Genomic DNA, 21,682 nt, shown 5'->3' on the forward strand with positions numbered 1-21,682 from the left:
TTATTACATAAAGGCATTCATTGTAGTAACACAAATATCTTTAGGAAACAATTTTTTTAAAGTAGTGAACAACAGATGGGTGAATGTTAAAATGGGGAGAGGCACAGTTAAAATTGGTGTCACACAGCCTTCTCCGCCATTCAGGGATCCAGCAGCTACAGAAACCAGCTGCTGGCGATAAACCGGTACTCCATAGCAGCCCAAACTAACAGATGGTTGCGCCCTAAGGCCATTGTAGAGTGGTTAGCAGCACTTTAGAACAACCCAGCATAAACAATTTAAACTCAAAGGGAGTGGGAGATGAGGGGTTGAACTGGTGCCCTCTGTAAAGCAGTACTTGTCTCCTGAAAAAAACAGACGTAAGGTATAGAAAACACAGTACGATAGTAAGAGCTGCAGTTAGAGCAATAGACAAAATATGTCAACAGTCAGGGAAAAAAGTATACAGTAACAAGAATGACTTACTTTAAAATTAGTACATGATGTCTGCAGGCCTTAAATTCTGTATATTATGTTTATAAATCGATGACGCTACCTGGGACGGTTTCAATGCACAGCTGGGTCTACCCACAAGTCACTGAATTTTGCAGTTTACTTTGTTCTTCCACTCAGAGTCCCGGTGAGGCTCAGTTCAAAGCTTGAGAGCATACTAGCCATGATTGTCCACAGCACCTCAGAAATAAGTGGAGCAGCGGAGCAAAGTAACGGGTTCCTTCAGAAACGTGGAGAACCCTATCTGCAGTCCGGAGATAGAGAGTAAATAAAAAAGAAAGGCTTCTGGCCGACATGACTATCAAGAGCGGCGTGCTGCGCTACATAAAAAATATAATTTAATAAAAAGGATTTGGGTGAGCAACGCTTTAAGAAAGTTGGGTGGCCGTCATTATTCAAGCTCAAACTCAGCATGCCAGTCTGCTTCAAATTGTTTGGCGTGCTTCGCATAAGAAAAACAAGCATTGGCCACGAAAGTCATCGCAATCACGGTCGCTGTGATAGCGAAAGTGATCGCGATGACGCGCTAAGGCCTTCCTGAGTGCTGCTGGCTGGCCTAGCGCATGGCGGCTGCACGCGTGCATGCTCACGTGCACGCAAGCGCTAGGCCAGCAAGCAGCACTTAAAAAACACACATACAAAATGTCTCTCCGAGCCAGCGCATGCGCTGGGCCCAGCGAGACCTAAAAACGCCAATATATACCATATTTTGAAAAGTTTGGCTCTGGTGCTGTTTTTCTTGTCTTCTCTTTTAACTCCACAGATTATTTTGTGACAATTGATATCTCCCTTTTTGTTTCTCGAGTAAATTTGTTTTCCTGATTTAAATTGTTGTCCCGTCAGGAACAATTTGTTATTTGTGCTCATACATCAAGTGAGGCCAAGAAAAAGGGGGTTTCCAAAAGTGTTATTTCCCATGCAATTCTCTTATGAAACTTTGCTCACCGACACAGAAAAATGGTTGAAGAGAAATACACCAGATTTGCCTCAAAGTTAGAACTTTACTCAAAAAAAGTGCTTTTTGTGATTTGATGTAAATCCGTTTTTGAGAAATTAGCATTTAAAGAGGTGCTTGGGTTGGCCATGAAGGGGTCAACTTTCAGAAAAATGCAGGTACATCTAGACAGTTGGTCCCATGAGAGTCTCACAGTACTCAAATATTAAAACAATAGGGTTTTGTGATCAACAGGGAGCTTTTTCTCCCATCTTCCATTTCGATACCATGGCGCTGGTGTCTGTACCATGGTACTGAGTGATATAATTGGCTGCTGCAACACTGAACAAAATGTTGTGGCCTCCATTAAAGGAATCAACGCCTTGGTCCCCCATTCCTGCAAAAAAAATTGAAAAAGCCTAGGGCCGATATGGGCACTCCCAGACAACCAAAGTTTATGTCTGGGAGAGTCAAGAAGTGACAAACCCCACCTTAGGTTACATATAGAAACAACTACCAGCACACTAGGGGATTATCCATTGCCCACTAAGGTTAGTCGGACCTTGCAGCTCGTATGTATGCTGTGTGGTCCACCACTTCATATTGCCAAGCTGGGCTGTTTGTTGCCCATGCTCTATTACTAAGTCATATATGCACAGTTTCTTTGGGAACAGGAAACAGTTCCATTCTGCTACTGCAAACACAATCTTAAAAAAAAATCCTAAGAGTCCAGGAAAATTTGAAAAGTGGTTCACAATGTAAGATACGCTCATGATATTGCCAGTTGTCCTAATACTGTCTACAATAGGTCCTTACGGATCAGACATATGCCCATATTTCTTGATAACCACTGATAAGGCATATATGTTCCCTTCAGATTAATTTTATGTCAATTTCGCAATATCCTGAAAATGTGTTGTAGATCTGGCATTCTTGAATAGCTTGTGAGCACCCCTGCTGTAAAACATAGTATTCTGACAAAACATTTTGGTACTATTTCATTTAAGGTTAAAATATACGGGCAGATCATGTTGTCATGTATGGCTTGAAGCTAAAACAAAGAAAGGACGTAACTTAAATTAAATACAAATGGAGTTCTGGTGCTGCAAAAAAAAAATTGTGGCATGAGTAGGATAAATAAAAGTCTAAACCATGTTGCATCAATGAGAGTATGTAGAAAATAAAGATTGTTTTATTCTTTCACTTCACACTGCCTCGGTGCATTTATCCAAATCAAACATATTCACATTATTAACTTTTATAAGTTTATTAGCCTCCGTGCTAATGAAATAATTCATCCTTTGCAAATGCACATGGCTCCCTAATGAAACTCCAGTAGCTGGATCAGCAGTAAAGTAAAAACATCCAAATGCTGAAGCCAAATTTTATCTGCAACTCTGGAAAAAATAGACCGGTCCAGGGTATCTCTTCCAAACAATTACTGTAAAGAACAACACACAAAAAACATTTTCTGTTTTGTTGCCATCTCTGTTAACTACTTAACGGTCGACTCGTCCTGTCGGAGCATCAATATAGCTGCATTTTATTTCTAATGGTTATTTGACCACCACGGTGTGAGGTATTTCGACTCTGCCCAAGTTTACGGTCGCCATGATTTAGCCGTTCAAAGCCTTGGTGTCTTCTGCGGCAGATTTTAAATTACACCGTGCTGCTTAAATGATAATCGTGGTGTTTTAATGCACTGCTCGCCCGATTATTATTGCAATTGTAACACCGCGAAAGTGCCTGGCCTCCGAAGCACTTGTCATTCACCAGCTGTCCCAAGCAGCGCATGGAGAGAGAGTAAAAACTGTGTAGCGTATTTGAAAATCGAATGGATAATTGATTTGTTGTCTGTCTGAACAGCAGAAGAAGGCGATTGCACGAGCGGGCCGTCACACTGAGATGAAATCAAACGTGATGCGTGGCAGGGCAAGTGGCGAATAGAATACATCTCGGTAGCAAAAACAAGGGCCCGCGAAAGTGATCGCGATGGCGATCAAACATCAAAGCGGCCGTGTGGCCGCAAAAGTGAGAGTAATTGCGGTCAAGCGCGGCGTGCGCGCCCGTGCACATGCACTGTAGCTCTAGGCTGGCCTGGTAGCACTTTTTGGAGCCCTCTCAAAAAGTCTCGCCAGACCAGCGCATGCGCTGGGTCAGGCGAGACCTAAAAAAAACCTAATCTGGGTGTTCTGATAAATGACAAGCTTTCCTGCACAGACCAAGCCAAAGCAGTCTCCCCTAAAGTGTTTTCAGCTTCTGAAATCAGCAGTCACTTTGTTTGCTTTATCCAAGCTTGATTACTGCAATGCCCTGTACTTCAACGCACATTAACACGTTCTTAAAAAGTTGCAAACTCTACAAAATGCCACGGTCCGCCTCCCCTTAAGATCCCAAAACATCAATCAGGGTTTTTAACCCATGAAGAAGCTTCATTGGCTGCCTATCAGGCACAGAATTACTTTCAAAGCTCTTTGTATCACCTACAAAGCTCTACATGATCAAGGACCTTCATTCTTGAAAAACAGTTTCAATTGGTATATTCCCAACAGGCGACTAAGATCCTCCACGGCCAAGTCCGTGATTCTGCATAAATTCAATCATGCGTCATGGGGAGGCCACAGCTTTGTGCTGGGTGCCTACACCGCCTGGAACAAGATCCTGTTTCACATCAAATCTTCCGCAAATCTCCTGACTTTTAGGAAATCTCTCGCGACCTGGTTATTAACTCTTTATACATTTTTATATATCTTCTCTTCACGTCACACAGAAACCAGAACCAAGACACCCTTGGGTATAAATTTCATTTAAAAGAACATGCTCAGAGAGGGCTGCCAACAGAACCTGGTCTGTGGCCAGCTCACTGTAGACAGCCAAAATCCACTGTGCCATTATCCAGGCCCTGAGCCCAACCTGCCAGGACCGATAATACCCACTGCGTGTGGCCAGAGGCCTTGCGCAACAAAGGTTTGCCACCCATGGTCTCTTGGCTGTATGGCCAGTGCACAGTTATGCTAACTGTTCTTTGCATGCGGAAGATAGGTTTGTAGGATAGAGCAAGGGTGTATAAGTAGAGTTTGGGATAATTCATTTTGACTAGATGAGTACCTCTCATAAGATATCAACCTAAACATTCTCAACAACAGAGTGACATTGCTCTAAACATACAAGGAAATAGCCACACGTGTCTTACCTATAACAATCAGTTCCATATGGACATTCCGGCCTCACATCAATGTCCTCTTGGCTCTCCTCACTCGCCTCTTGAAAGTCACTGTCTCCTGGGTGACTAAACTCTTGGAAATGGACTGGATTTTTCCTGTGAAGTAAGAAAGCATTTTGCAAATACTTTTATGAAGAAGTCAAACATTTAAAAAAATTCTGTTGAAATATCAAATGGCTACACCTCATTATCAACAACATTGACTGCCTTAAAGTGAACTTTAGCATAGCTGCACTTATCACTGTAATTTGGAAAGTGTCCTGCTATCTATGCTCTTATGAACAATGTGTACACTTGTTGATTCTGGAAAACAAGATGTTCACATTGTGAGCACAACTGTGGATGATGGATTCCTCTGCGGTGTGCTTTCATTACAGATGCAGAGACACTGCTGAGTGCAGAAACTAAACATAGGTCTCACTAAATTCTTGCGTGTACATGTACATGATTATTGACTGAACGACACAGCGTGGAAAAAGCGACTTTATTTGTATCACCGCTTCCCAAGTACAGGTATCTTCTTTAGAGGCAAAAGAGAATACAACTATTACAAATAATCTGGAAATGGTCACAAAACACCTCTAATATGTAGAACGGACCTTAAAGTCAGTTCATTATTTTATGTCTATATCTTAGGACCTGTGTATATGTGATTGTTTATTATTGGCATAGACAAGTTTCAGGGCACTTCAAAATAACTTTATAAACAGACAAATACATTACAAAAACTGTGCAAAGCCCAGAGGCATTATAAAGACACTGCAACCAGGATGCTTCAAATAAAAAGAAAACCAAAACCTGGACAAAATATAAAACCCAGAAAAAGGTAAAAATGTATCAAAATAAATAAATAAATCAGTGTTAAAATATTTAAGTAAGAGTGTTACAGATGTAATAGTGACAATGTGGAAAAATCTGGGATAGTGAGTGAAGTTTTCAGCAAAGATCGGAATGGTAAATATAGATAACTGACAGAAGTTTACAATTTCTTTTTTTTTAAAACATGCAAGCATGTTGGATATGTCTTGTGAAGGAAAGCAGAAGATACATCACTTTCAGTCAATTGCCTATACTCTTTAGTGAATTCTTGGGAGGAACTGTGCACTTTCTGAATATAGCATACACAAAACCTTTTCATTGCAAATAAAATTAAATTGAAATATTTTTTGTATAGATGTATAGCAGACTTTTCAAGCTAACTTATCTTCTGGTTTCTGTGATCTTCTTTATTACCACACCAGCTGTCAACTCCTTCATTTCAATATAAATAAATATAAATATTAACAAAGGATTTCCACTTTCATTTGCAATACCCACTTTTGTTCTCAAACGTGGGGCAGGTTTGATCTAAAATAGTTAATCTTTGTTAAACCAGTGGTGTAACATTAGCTCCCCCGGCCCCCCACAGATAGGGGGGGCAAGCTCCAGGAGCCACCCCCCCCTGGCACTTTGTACGGGTGGCGGGCCCCTGGCCTGAGAGCTCATGACTGGGTCAGGGAGGGTTGGGGGGCGGGGGGGTTCCATGTACTTGGCAGGGGGGCCCTCTCAAGTTTCTTTACGCCACTGTTTTAAACTAATATTCCCATTGTATCTGGATTCTTTGTGATATCTACCATCTGTTTTGAGTTAGCAGAACCTAAGTTTGATGCTAGCATTTTTGTATAAAGGTAGATGGATAATTTGAAGCGCCCACCAGCGTGTTGATGTTTGTACAGCCCATAGAGGCTCTACTCTGCAGTAGCAATGTTTGGATATACTTTCTTCTGGTTTGGTCAAGACCGTTATTTTACCACAGGACCTCGATTTTAATGAATGAACTATTTGGGTGATTAGGTTTGAGAGGCTATTTTTGATAATTCAATATATTTGTTTATTGTAATTATGTTTTTAATTATTAATTCAAGATTATCCTTTTATTATACATCTGAGTTGACCAAATTATAATCTCTGTATCCAGTTGTTTATTCATCTAATATTTCAGTACCCATGAAATAATTTCACTTTTTGTTGATTGTTTTTCTTGTTTACTATTTGGTATAGAGTTTTTTTTTATTTCTCCGCAAATAAGTACGTTAACAACCCTAGTCACACCAGACACAGGGCGGCATCTTCCGAGTCCGTTGGTTCTGAACCCTGCTGTCGTTACCACTGACATCACAAATTCTGGCCAACAAGGGCAGAACACAATGTTGTACATAAACATTACATAATACTAATTGTGGACATAAATCTTCCAGTTCAAACAACAAAGAATAGCAAATGTTCAAAATCTCCTATAGTGACTGAGGTAAAAGGGTGGATTTTCCCCTTCTGTAGGTGGTAGACATGTTCACTGGATACACTTAAAGCAGTAGGAAACACTGAATCCAGTCCTACAGCATGCTGTTAGAATTGTTCGACCACAGAAGCATCTACGTCCACCCTATCAGGCTTAATTTCTGCAAAATTATTCACTGCCCCAACATACTGTCTCTGTCTATCACAAGTCTAAATTCCCAACCAATGTTCATCATGAGACCTCCTCATGTGTCCACCATTTGCCACTCCATACTCTCACTGAATTCCTACCCACTTTATTGATGTGAGTGGTTTAAAATAACTTTGACTGTCCTATCTGCACCAATGCCAAGAGGTACACTGCATAACTTGTGATGTACAGGCATACCATTTTCCTTTAAAACTGGTTTGGGTACAGATCCCTTAACACATCACAAACTCTACTTGAAGACTTCCTTGTGTTTTTCAATAATACAGTGCAGATCCAGGTCTAAAGCCTCCAAAATGAAAATGGGATAATTAGAACAAGGTCGAAAAATCATGCCCAGTGATCTCTGGTCCCATCAACCCAAAACACTATATCCTCTTTTGGCAACATACATTTTGGGAAATGTTCCTATCTGCAAACTTAACAAACTTAACTTCCTCACAAACGTACCCCATCATTTCTATCCTGCTGCCTCCAAAAGTCACAGGATTAATGTTGAATGTATGAGATTGACACTGGTTCATTATTACCAATATAAAAAGTCAGACAATATGGTGAATGAGATCCCTGAATCGACTGTCACCCTCAAGGGAACAGTCTCATTATTAAACATGCAAACAGGATCTCCATTACATGTTCCAAGCTTTATGCTTTCATTAATGACCAATAAAACTAGTCTGCAATCATTCTTCCCTTGCCAAGTTTTCATGTCTTGAATGGCACTGATTGCAACCGAATTTTGCCCATTCCTGCAAACTCTTGCAAAACTTCCCATAAATAATAAATAATATATTTTACATTTACGACAGCACGTACACCTGAATTGACGCTTCATGTAATGTATAAAAAGACAGCAGAAATCAATGTGCTTTGAGACACTCTTCAGATACCAACTCTGTTGCCTATTCTCCCAGCTGCTGCGTGTATTTAAACAAACTATTCCTGTTTTGCCTAACGTCTCTTGTCTTTCATTTTTTCAAGGTAAATACATATTCGAGTAATATTCTGGTGAGTCAGATAGGAGACATTGGTTCTTCGAGCCCAACTGCACCTGAAGGAAAAGTACCCCACCCTATGGCTTCACACCTGCGCAGCAAGAACAGTGAGCAGACGCCGCAATTGATTGGAAGTTCTGCTGAAAACACGGGGCAGAGGTCCATGCTGAATTGGCCATCAGTGGGTAAGAGACTACATCTGATCCTTAGTCCCAGCAATTGGCGTGTGGCAAACTAGGAAGAACGGTAAAAATCTAACTTGAGCGCCCTGCCACTAACAGAAATCTGACATATTGCATATTTTATGTGTGCGATTTCAGTAGTCGCCAGGCGACCCAGCAGAAGTCACCTTTCTATAATAGTCAGGACGCTAGGAAAGGTGATGTTTGTTTAGTCGCTTGGACAACTGGGGGTGACACAACTTGATCCCTGGGTGTGATACAGAAGTGGGGCCTCACCGCCTGGACCACTGGGCGTAACACAGACATAATGCACAGGCTTTGGGTGTGATATAGAGCCAGCATCTCGATCTTAATTTTTAAGTCTAAAGGAGTTTTCTTAGTGCTATCGGTTTCTTAACACTGGTGGCAGGGGCGGTTTCTCCATTAGGGTTGTGGGGCTGCGCCCCTCTGAAATTCCTACACATTTGCATAACAACATATTAAATAGATCGATTTATTTAGAGATACGATCATACCTCTATGTAAATCGATGTATTTAAGTCTGGGCTGGAATGTTTGTTTCAGGCTGCCTGCCCCGCCTCGCTCTGAAGCAGGAGACAGAAGCCAGGCAGTAAATCAACTTTCAGAGCTGTGAAGCAGGATTCAGGGCTTTCTGATTTAAAGTCCTTCATTGCCATTTGGGCTAAGTTGCATGCACTCTGTACGCCAGTAACGAAATTAGTGTCATGGTTGCAGGTGTAGGAGACTTCATCATTCAAAGGCGTAGATCTCACCCTTTCGTCATATGTGAGAGTGGATGCAAGCACGTCTGATCCGGTGCCTTGTTCTCAGTAATGGTAAGTGTTTGCAAGCAAAAGTTGTGTCATGTTTATTGTGCTGAAACCCCTTCATCACGCTAATCTCCCCCACTGTAACACTCCAGGCCCTAACTGCATGTCGCTGGCCCCGTTAGAAGTGGAGCTGCAGCATTTGTTCCACTGCGAAATGGATCCAAATAACAATTAGGGTTTGTTCTTGTTCCCTTGCGAAGTTGATCCAAATATCCGAGTCAAGCAAGGCGAGAAATATTTGTTTACAGTGGACAGTTCTCACGTGTTGACTTTAAAACTGCCCGTGGCTTCATGCCCCTAAGTTAACACTGATGCCAAAAACATGGATTGTCTTGCAAACAATGAATGTTGAAAATATTGAGGCAATACATTTCAGTGATTTAGTTCCCCTCTTATTTCTCATACTTTACTGAATCTTACATTCCCCAAGAGTTAGCTATTTTATAATGTTGTTTATCTGTATTTTTCTGTGCATACTTTGAGGCTTGAGCCATGCCAGGTGTTAATGAGGGGCTTTGATTCAGTGCGCAGGCGCTAAGGCTGAAGCCAAACAAAGTGGGTGTCAGTGGGTTGGACTCTCTGCAGAGTAGACAGAGCAATGGTCACGTATTCCATTTGCAACTGAAATTCTGTGGATGTGTGTTAGAAGGGGATACACAGATGTCAAAATATTTGCAAGGCAAAAGTAAGAGAAAATAAAGTGCTTACATTTGAGGGAGTGCAGTGTATGCTTAGGGGCAGTAAAGTGACAGAGGTGCAAGGAAGTGCATTCGGGGAAGAGTGAAAAGAGAATGTTGAAGAGGAAAGAGACGTGGTTCAAAATGTGCAGATGGACAAGACAAAAAAAGAACAATTTATGGACAGAATGCAGAACAATGTCATACATTCACCCCTGTACAGAGATCTGGGCCTAAATCCATCGTTTTTTTGCTCACCATGCCTCTCCAGTTTGGACCCAGCCATATGCAAATCAGTCTTGACCCTGCGCACAATGGGAACAGTCCAGCTCGAACTGCCAGGCCAGGTCCTCTCTGGACTGGAAACAAGCATCCTAGAACCGGTTTAGGGGTTTCACCCCTCATCAGCTAAGATAGCTTGACTCCAGTGGCATGGAGAGCACGGGACCCATGTCTGGGCATGTCCGTCACACTCGGGGAGACAAACGGAAAAAGAACACTTGATTGACAGAATGCAAAACAATGTCATACATTCACCCCAGTACAGAGATATGGGCCTGTTTTTTTGCTCACCATGCCTTTCCAGTTTGGACCCAGCCATATGCAAATCAGTCTTGACCTTGCACCCAATGGGAATAGTCCAGCCCGAACTGCTAGGCCATGTAATTCCTGGACTGAAAACAAGCATGGTGAGCAAATAAAATAATGGATTTAGGCCCAGATCTCTGTACTGGGGTGAATTATGACATAGTTCTGCATTCTGTCCATCAATTGTTCTTTTTGCAGATGGTCAAGATATGCAGAGAAAAAGAGAATACATCTCTAACAACAAGCACACATAACTGAAGGCCAAAACTCATTCTAAAGGCCTCAATGCTATTTAATTCAAAGACTCACTATGTCAGAAGTGAACATTTCCAATGTTAATTATTTATAACAAATCATTGTTGTTACCCATTTATTTTAAACAGCTACCACCCAGTGACAAAGACAATTGTAGTGAAAGGTTTTAGGTGTAGATCAGTTGTTATGTTATTTATCTGGATACAATTACATCTTCGAGAGAAACCAGTAAACCAAAATACTGTTCGGTTGGCACACTATGGGAATCACAGAAATTTACATGACATGTTCCTTTATAGAGAGCACCTACTTTTTTCAGCTGTGGGTGCTTACCAAAGCCTGGTGGCTAGAGCATTTTTATCCAAAGTTAATGCTGCTTGCAGTGCAAGATAGTGGGCAAGCATACATTTTAAAGTGCAAATGTTGTCGCACTGTACAATTTAAACATTGCAATAACAGCTCAACATATTAATGCAGTAAGATATGGGACAGTTTTTAATGTTTTAATATTTCAAGACTATACTTTCCCACTGCTTTATCGCTGCATTTGTTTGCTTTGAAATGTACCATTTGGCAATCTTTTTTTCATTTCTTTCTCGGGAGAGGGACCCACCCTGGATCACAAGTTTGTCCATTAAACCTGTTGCTCGCTATATAAAAGTCATACCCAACGTTTACGCCCCAGCACTTTCAAATGTCACCAGCTGCCATTGACTTATGGTGTCTGAAAGAGTGAGAGGTGTTATTCGCTTGGACCGCTGGGTGTGACACAGCAGGTACGCATGACCTCTGGGTGTAATATAGGGTGTAATTTGGACGTTAGGGAAAAATTAGGACCTTGGAGAGTAAGGTGCTACTTGTGCTTAGCCAAGGAGGGCCTGTAGAGGTCAAGTTGCTCCTTCTAATCTCCGCGTAAATGTTTGCTATCTTTGTCCCCGAACCGGTATTAACAGACTATTGAGCTCACTTAGTTCCATGTACCGCGGAGAGCCTCCCCTCGTCATTGAGCAGCATGCGCTAGGAGCGTGCTCAGGTTTTTTGGACAAAGTCATTATTTCTTCCTGTCATTTATTCTCTTCTATTTTCATTGTGGTTTTTAATTGATGCATTTTTTTCTTGATGCTATGGTGCTGATAAATTATGGCACCTGTGTTTCATGTTGAGTCTTGTTAATGTTTCTATGTGATTATAAAGAAATTGCCACTTTTTATATTTGCTATTCCGCTGATAAAAGTACAATTCACAATGTTTTGAATTTATCACTGCACTTTCTTACAGGTTGTTACCCTTCATATGCGTTGCTTTATGTATTGTGAAAGTTTGTCTGATGCATCTTTGTACTAAAGCTGAGCTCATAGTAAAGTAGGTATTGCTGCCATAATCCCTTGTACATATTTACCCCACAATCAGAGTAGAATTTAGGATTATGTAAAAGCCTTGAGAAGTTAGAAGTGCTGTAAATCCCTTAAAAAGTTCCCAACTCATCATGGACTCGCATTTGAACCACATGCAAACTATATTCCCCATGCAGGCTAAATAGCTAATTAAATCTTGCTGCGAATGGCACGCACACACTAAGACACATACGTTTCCCTGGCCAGAGGGGGAACCTTTGACACCTACATAATAGAACACATGAGAACATACATTCGGACCAAATAAGTAGGACTGAAAAAGACTGGAAGAGAGGCACTGTTAGAACTGTGGGCCATCTTTGAGGTTGCACCGTCCTGCACTTCTGCCTAAGAATATGCATGCAAGGTGCCCGCACCACTCCACCATATGCCATTACAGAGGTGCTCTCTCTGATCCCGGCCGTCTTAGACCAACCCGCTGATCGAGTGGGTCGAAGGAACCCCTACCAGGCGGCACGCCAGTAGATCTAGGTCTTGGAGGTTACTCGACTGGCTACCCCAAGAGACTCCAGCCTCAGCCCGTTTCGGTGCTAAGTTTCCCTCAAACTCTTTTCCCCATCTGTTATGTTCAAAACATCAAGTCCCAGAGTCATCGGAAGCAAGTACCATAACCCGTCCAGTAAGACAACCTCAGGTGACTGGGGGATTGGTAACATTCCTGGACAGCAACACTCTTAGTGGGGGTAGGGAAAGGGATCTCAGGCAAGGATAGCCACTGCTGGTCCCGAGCACATGGCTAGTACTGACTGACCCGAGATAGATAATAGAAAAAGACAATCAGGAAGACTTTGCCCGTCTGTTCTGCAACATACTACAGATTGGGCTTAGGAGGGGAAACTATTTGGACGGTCCTGGACTTAGGTGGGGTCATTTGACCCAGAGGACATGGCTATGGAAGAGGATTGCATCAGATATGGGACAGGAAATCCCAACTGGAACTTCCAATACATGCAGCAATGCCTCGTAAGGTGGGAGAGAAAACAAGTCAAGAAAAGAAGAGAAATGAGATTAAGTAGAACGAGATTGGAACTGGACCAGGACACCGTTGCTGTATTCCTGAACAGGGAACAGGCAATCCTGGTCAAAACAGCTGTAGACGCAATGGCACAGAAGGCGACGGCACCAAAGAAGGTGCCGTCGCAGAGATTCAGGGAGGAGTGAGCAAGTAGCAACAGGGTTCAAGGAAGTTGTGCAGAGACCCCCAAGGCCTGAACAAAGTCACATCCTCTCCTATGATCACAGACCCCATTAAGCAGCACGGCCAATACGAGTCAGACCCCGCACTCTTCGGGTGAAATCGACACCCCTGCACTCATGTGTCCCATGCTATTGGTGACCTGACCATCTGATGAGGAGCCCACTGTGATGATATTGATAAATAGCACACCCTACAGCTTCCTGATCTAGGCAGACAACCAAGTACTGTCTAAAAGAAAGGATTGTACCCCTGTCCAAAGATTCTGTGGACACACAGGGGTTCTCGGGCATTGTCACTAGGGTTTGATTCATTAAATCCCTAGAGTTAGACATGGGAGGCAGCCATGTGAAGGGGCAACTATTATATCACCCCTCATCCCAGACTAATCTTCTAGGTATAATTTCTCAGAGGACAGGACAATGACATGCTCAACCCCTGGGATTGCCCCGACAAGGTACATGTCCTTAACTTAATTCTGCCACATTGCACAGCCACGCAGGCAAGAGTGACGCCTGCTGATCTGCCAGCTTTCACCAAGGCTGTCCTCACCGTCATTGCTAACGTGCAAGAGCTGCTAGGTTGGAAGGTTTAGTTGCCGCATGTATCTGTGTTCCACCAGGAAGGTCACCACTATGTAGGACACCAAGGGGAAAATCTGCTCTGCTTGGAACCAGTGGAAATTTGGCCCAGATATAGGGGTTTGTTGGCGAACGATCAAGAAAATGCAATGTGAACATGAATCATCTTCATTGCGCACAACCTTAATACACAGGAGATAACAGATGACTAGTTGTTCGGTAAGTGCCCGGGGCCTCATAAATGGTCTTCATCAATTCCATCCAAGTTAGGGTTGAATGATGAAATGAGGCCCCATCGCCCATGACGGTACTAAAAACATGGCAGGAAAAAGACTTGAAAACAGTACCTCAGAGCTGTGGACCAAGGGTCCCTAAGATATAGGACTCATCAACACTGCCAAATCCATAATAATAACCTTGCAGGAAGGGGGCATCCTGTTATGGGTGCACCAATACCTCCTCTCCAAGGAGGTCCTCCACGTAGGGGTCCAGCCCTGCAATACACCGATCTTTCTGATCAAAAAGAGTAATGTAGGAGGCTGGTGCAGTACCTGCGCCCCATTAATGACATCGTGGTCCCAGGGTTCCCCGTAGTTCTGGACCATTCTGTCATACTATATCGGCAGACACCCGCTACTTTTCTGTGACAGACATAAAAAACGCGTTCTTTAGCATTAAGCTTGAACCCCGACAGTCAGTACCGGAAGTCATTCACCTTCCGAGGGGTTCAGCTGCTATACTGAAGACTACCTCAGGGGTACTGTGGGTTCCCCAGTATCTTTCACAGGATACTGAAGGACGTTGCCGACTTTCAATCCAGCAGCACCCTTATATAGTTTGCTGAAGACATCCTGGTATGCATCCCTCTGAGGACATGTACTACCAAAGGACAATAGCCCTCCTGACTGTATTTGCCACAAAAGGGTACCAAATTGAAAAGGGAAAAGTGCAGTACGTACAGAAGGAGGTTAGTTATCTGGGTCATCTAATCTCAGCCACCGGTCGGGAGGATCACGTCGTAGACTCTATCAGGGCAATGCCACCACCAAAGACCAAAAAAGTTATGCAAACGTTTTTAGGACTACACAATTATGTACGACAGTTGGTATTCGATTACAACACACTCATTGCCCCCTTAGTTGGGGCCATGAAGAAGGCGGGGCCAAGCCATGAGCAATTAACATAGACACCTGAAATGTACGAAACTTTTCCCAAACTAAAAACAGATGTGCACTCCCCTGTGTGAGGGACACCTGACTATAAGAAGGAAGTTTTCTTATTTAGTCATAGCGACGGGAGAGTAATAACAGCTGTCCTAACTCAATAGTACCCCCTGAGACAACAAGCCCCTAGCATATTACAGTGGACTCTTGGACTTAGTCATGCAGGGTCATTTTCTGTGCGAACAGGGATTGGCAGCACCGTCCTTTGCTGTCAACAAAAATACCTCCATCGTGATGGGGGCATACAAAAGAAAAAAAGCATGCTGACTACGCAACAGGTGTCAGGCTATGAGCTGATGCTCTCTACGCCATCCCTCAAAAAAAGTATGGTGCCATCTGGTAAATCAAACCATCTTTCTAGGCATGAGGTCAAGAAGGGAGTGGAGATCCACGACTGTGAAACTCACATCCAGAGGGGATCAGCCAGGCAGAGGAGGATCTCATCCCAGATAATGAAGCACTATTCATCGATGCATCCTCCACAATAAACTAAGAAACAGGTGTCAGACACACTGGGGCAGCTGTAGTGACGGCTCATAGCCATGCAGCCTGAGATACGCTGCACGTCACCACACAATTGACTCTCCTCTCAGCACAGGCACATTGAAGCCCTTACCCAAAATTCAGGGAAGACGGTAACCATTTCCACCAACTCCGCGTACGTCACTACCAGGGTACACTGTAGCATAGGCAGATGGAGAAGACAACGTTTTCTAAAATCAGATGGCACCCCGTCACACACAGGGACCTCCTAGAATTGTCGACAGATGCGATAACCTTACCTTGGTGCGTGGCTGTTGTAAAATGTGCTGCTCATACAGGGGGCAGGGACTTTGCATCTCTGGGAAACGCATTAGACAACCAAATTGAGAAAAGGGTAGCCTGCGGGACGATAAGAGAAGCACACATACTCCCCTTACATCAAACTACAGGGACCAAATCATCACACGACAGACCATATACCAAAACAGCAGGACTATCCTTGATGGAAGTGCAGAAGACAACATTGCCTGATGAAAAGGGGCAATGGCTAGCCCAGGACTGCACACAAACCACACACATCCTTATATACCAACACTTACCAACAGGGAAACCTGTCATGCCCCAAAGCCTAGTTGTTAGAAATGGGATTTCTGGTTAGCTAGGGCAAGCGCCTAAGCCAGGCAGAAACCACCATTCTAGTCAGGGCAAGGGAGTTACACACTGAAGATAACCCCTGCTCACCCCATTGGTAGCTTGACACGAGCAGTCAGGCTTATCCCAGAGGCAATGTGTAAAGCGTTTGCCCAACACACTCACATAGCAGCGACACACTAGGCACACGAAAAAAAAATAACTCCACAAAAGGTTATATAAAAAATAGCCTTTGTATTACACATAAACACATTCGAAAGTAATCACATATATACACCGTGACACCCGGCACTAGGTATCACTTTACAGGGAATACATATACTACATGGCCAATCGGGCCACTGTCATAACCATCCCATTACACAAGTAGTGAAAATAAAGAAGCAACCAGTACCTAATGGTAACCTCACAGGTAGCATAAACACATTATTCATTAATCATGAGCATTACCATCACCTGAGGCCCACCTTAGGCCTATACCTCATCAATAGGGCACAGTAATTACTGCTAAGGTGCACCCATCACCTAAGGGCCTTACGCCAACCCAAAACATAGAGGCGAACATCAGGCCACCTGGCCTTGTCCTTGGAGGCCCTCCTGGGCGTCCCCGCAATGCCCTTGTCCAAAGTGAGGACTCTACCCACGTTGTGTCCCTTCACAAGGCTTCCCCTAGCCCTTGGGCTGCAGTTGCAACAAGAACCATGCCCCCAACATCCGGTAAGGCTGCGGCAGCCCGCGACCCTGTGGTGCAGCTGCACAATCTCAGAACAAAAGATGTGGGAAGTACATCAGTGCTACGTAAGCACCTGGACGAGATCATCCAATGGCCCCTCGGCTGCCGGTGCAGCCGCAATAACGCTCACACCCTTCGGTAAGGGAGAGGGGCAGCCCACTGCCACCCGGGACAGCTGCTCGGCACACAAAGTAAATGTTGGCGCAGCCCCTCGCCGGGCCTCTTTCCGGTCCTGCTGCTTCCAATGGACTGCCCCACTCTCCAGGGACAGTTGGACTCGCCGGGACTCCTGCAAGGACCACCAGCTGGGCTGTTGTGCTCCTCGCGGCTTGGCTGCTGAGTCAGCCCGATTCTGGAGCTCCCGAGGGGGCTCCTGCCGTAGACCTCTCTCGGTCCCCAGCAACTCTCCTGTGGCCCTAGTGAACTTTCATCCTTCCACCCGGTCTCCACATGCAGCTTTTCAGCCACGCCCACCACCATGCAACAGTTGTCTGACTTGCGGTCCCAGACACGGCTGGTCCTTGGCGTCTGCTCTTGCCGGTCACGCTCCAGGTCAGGCTTGTCCTGCCTGACTTCCTGTTTCACAGAGCAAAGTCTCCACAACTTCTTGAGTTACTAGGGACCAGCTGCAGGGCATACATTACAAAAATAGGCAGCGCCCCACCTGTGTCCTCTCCGATTGCAGGGGGAGAGAGGCTGCCCTTCACCATTGCTTCCGTGACACGGGCCAACGCCAATGGCCCCAGCAAACTGGGGCAGAAAACATAAGGAGAAAACTAAGCTCTCCCTCGGGGAAAAACACTCAGCCCTGGGGGACTCCTGAGGCTACCCACCACCAGGCACAGGCAGGCCAGCACAAAGGGGTGTAAAACAGAGGAGCAGTCCTCTCCTCCAGCCCCAAAGTCACACAGGGCAGAGCTGGGCCCAGGCAGGCTAGCTCACAGGGCCCTCCAGCAGAGGGGCAGTACTTCGTGGCAGTTCCTCCTGGGGCCCAGCAGTCCTCTTCGCCCAGATCCAAGCAGGTACACACCACACATGGGGTCACAGCCACAATATTTATACCACGCTTAGTCTTTGTTCAGACCTGACACAGGGAACTGGACCTAGTCCAAACTAGTTCTGGGCGGCACTTAACAAGTGCACAACAGCCCCCATTGACAGTGTAGGTCCTGGCCCCAGACACACTACAGGGTGGCAGAGCCGGAATTGTGTAGAACAGGCATAGTCCTATTAAGGACCATGTGCTACTCCTCCCACTAATCCAAATGCAGATCAGCCTATTCACCCTAGTGCTGACTCACCCAGCCCTTCTGGAGCCACTGAACCTCCCCAGCCCCTGTCACTCCAGAGCTAGACATGTAATACACATCAGGCAGGCACAAAGACATATAGCACACAGCAGTGGCAACTTCTAAAAGTGGCATTTCTAAAATAGTGATAATAAATCTGCACTCACCATTATGCAGCATTTATTACCATTATTCCAAACATACCAAACCTGATCACGCTACTCCTCTCAGATCAGGAATCACCACTGAAACACTTATCAGGGAATCCCCAATGCATTCCTATGAGGGGGCAGCCACACAGCAGTGAGAAACCAAAATAGCTGTTTGTCACTACCAGGACATGCCACATAGTTAAGACACATGTCCTACCTTTTACCTACAATGCACCCTGCCCATAGGGCTAGCTAGGGCCTACGTTAGGGGTGACTGATATGCAGTAAAAGGGGAGTCACAGACGTGACACCCATTTTATATGCCACATCACAGCGGCAGTAAACTGCGCGCGCAGGCCCTGCAATGGTAGAGGCCTGAGACAGGTTTGAAAGGCTACTTTGGTGGGTGGTGCAAACAGCGCTGCAAGCCCACCAGTAGCATTTAGTTTACTGGCCCTGAGAATCTGATATACCACTTTACAAGGGACTGATAGGTAAATTAAATACGCCAAACAGGTGTAGACCAATCTTACCATGTTTACCATAGAAAGCACATGCACTTTACACTGGACAGCAGTGATAAAGTGCCCAGAGTCCTAAAACCACCAACACCAGGTCAGAAACAAGCATTGGCATAGCCAATAGGTCTCGCCTTTGGGACCTTCTAAGTGTTTAGCCATGCAACAGTTGCATAACTAAATACTTATAAGGTCTCAAAAGCGAGAACTATTGGATATGCCAAGCGGCCGCGAAAGTGAAAGTTATCGTGGTAAAGGGCGGCGCGCGCGCGCCCGCGCACATGCACTGTAGCTCTGGGCTGACCTGGTAGCACTTTTTGGAGCCATCTCAATAAGTCTCGCCAGACCAGCGCATGCGCTGGGTCAGGGGAGACCTAAAAAGACTAGGAGGAAGGCAAAAAGTTCAGGGATGACCCTGCAAAAAGGGCCAAATCCAATACTAGTCAACCTAGCTTTACTCCAATTTCACTAACCCACACACATGGTAAAAGATAACCTAATAGATGAGCTCCAAAGCAACTGGTTCATCCCTAACCTTTACATGTGGTCCACTAGATTTTTCAGCAGCCCCTTTTGCTCCGTCCAAAAAACTTTAAGAGACTACATTGCACTGACCGCTTGATGTCATGTTGAGGATTAAATTACATGTGACTGGGATTGTCAATATCAAGCAAAGGCTTCAGATGACACCATGAACACCTCTCATTTAACTTGCTGATTCTCTCCTGTTTAGGCTGAGCAAATTGTATATGTTTATTGTTTGTATGTTTTGAAGGAAAACTCCTCTTTTCTGGGATTTGCATTATTTTCCGCATTCACGAAAACCTTGCGCTACAATTGGGTAGGCTGCTAAGAAGTTGGGCTAGGGTTGGTGAGACGTCACCACAGAGTTGAACTGTTATTGGTTGACAGCGTCTACATCACTGTTGTGATTGGTTGAACTTTCCTAAATTCATGCTGTGATTGGTTGAACTTTGACATACCTGCTCTGGGATTGGCCGTTGTTTGCTTATTTGTTTTGAGAGGATTTTGGATTATTTGAGTGAGAATACTGAGTGCTGTTTTGAAAAAGCATAAACCTCCTTGTGTACCTCCTATGGAGGGAGAGAAGATTCCTACCCAAAGGCTCGACGGGGTACGAAATTTTAGCCGATGTCAGGCTCAGTACACATGCATGGATAAGAGACTGGCAGAGTATACTTCTGGTGACAATGGCCTGCAATTTCCTTTAGAGGGTACTTTTATTATTAGAAAGCTAGGTTTCCTGAGACAGACAATGAATGAGAGAAAGCCACGGTCCAGACCCATGCAATGTGAAGCACCTGAATAAAGGAGTCCGAATGGCAAGAAAGCGAGAAAGAAAGATAGAAGGAAAGAAAGAAAATGAAGAAGCAGTTTAAAAGTTCATTGAGCCAGTGGTTAGAAAACAAGTAGGATATTTACGAAAAGTTGTGGAGGGAGGATATGGTGGAAGGAGTGAGAGTTTTTCTCACAATAGTTAACAGAGAACAAGAAATCAAGAATGTGCATTATTAAAAATGTACAGAATATATATTTACAAATAATTTCACACATATTTGCTAATATGATACTATTGCAGTTGGAATGCTAACTAGACCTCAATTAAGCCTTGATGCCATCTTGTACAAAATGGATGTCTCATCATGTTTGTGCTTTGTTTATAATTCCGCTGCACATAGTCAGGCAACACATATTTTGTGAATTTCTGAATGATGCTGTTCTCAAAGAAGACTCTCTTGCATGGGCACACTAATGTATCATTTTTCCAAGGATCTTCCGCTTGCACACGATATTACATCTATTCACAATGGTTCACTGTTGTTTATGTAACTAGATTGTTCTGATACCTCCGGATGACATTATGCCAGACTGGCTGTCCTAAAGCATTTTTTTTTCATTTTTATTGGTATTAATTGAACATACAATATAAAACCAATAGACACGATATCAGATGAGTCTCGTTTGGGCAATGCACAACTTTGGCAGTAAATCAAGTCAGGCAGTAACCATAGCATCCACTACGGCATCTCCAAAAGAAAAGGAATAAAACAGTAGTGCCATACAGCACAATGTGTGTCCCACCAGTGTACTACAAATCATACAGCAGACTTTACTATTTTTTGTGTTGAGTATCTCCTGGAGGGTACCCAGCATCTTGGGTCACAGAGATGCGGTCAAAAGGAATGATTTGAGAGGGTCCCAGACATACCGGGGTAAGCAGTGTTGCATACAGATCAAACTGCTTGCTACAATATATCAGAGACTCAATCCAACTCTTATATATGGGAGATCTCCCACAGTCCCAGCAATATGCCTACAGCCTCTTTGCTTGCAGTAGTCTAGGGCTTTATAACATCTGTGAGACACTGGGATCTCCCCCAGCACTGTGACCCTCGGGTCGCTAGGCATCTCATGATCAATCATCACCTCGTTCCAGTAGGATTGAGTTGTGCCAGATGCTAGGTGCAGAAAATTTGCACCTAGCATCTGGCAGGTCTCTTGGAGGCCAAACCTGTGCAGTGCCCGAAGAGTATGATATGCATGCTGCATAAACTTCTAATGATGAAATGGATTATACAGAATCTGCTGCTGTAAGACACCAAGCCTGTTAACACACTCAGAAGGACCACATCTTCTCCCATATTTCATTTGCCATTTTCCTCCCACCTAGAACTTTTAGTATGCCCCCTTACTGAAGTATCCTGGAAAGACGAGCGGTACAGCTACGAGATTAGCTGCTTTGTAGAGATAGCCACGAGA

At 44.2% G+C, this 21,682-nt stretch overlaps 1 protein-coding gene across 1 annotated transcript in view; it reads right to left on the reverse strand.

Moving 5' to 3' along the window:
* Positions 1 to 21,682, reverse strand: part of APLF (aprataxin and PNKP like factor) — a 702,995-nt gene that overhangs the window by 206,196 nt on the left and 475,117 nt on the right. Inside the window, exon 8 of the mRNA XM_085612712.1 lies at positions 4,620 to 4,745. Coding sequence (XP_085468838.1) covers positions 4,620 to 4,745 — 126 coding nt within the window. The remainder of the gene's footprint in view (positions 1 to 4,619; positions 4,746 to 21,682) is intronic.

This window comes from Triturus cristatus, chromosome 6 (genome assembly GCF_964204655.1).
Source record: "Triturus cristatus chromosome 6, aTriCri1.1, whole genome shotgun sequence".
Taxonomy (NCBI): Eukaryota; Metazoa; Chordata; class Amphibia; order Caudata; family Salamandridae; genus Triturus; species Triturus cristatus.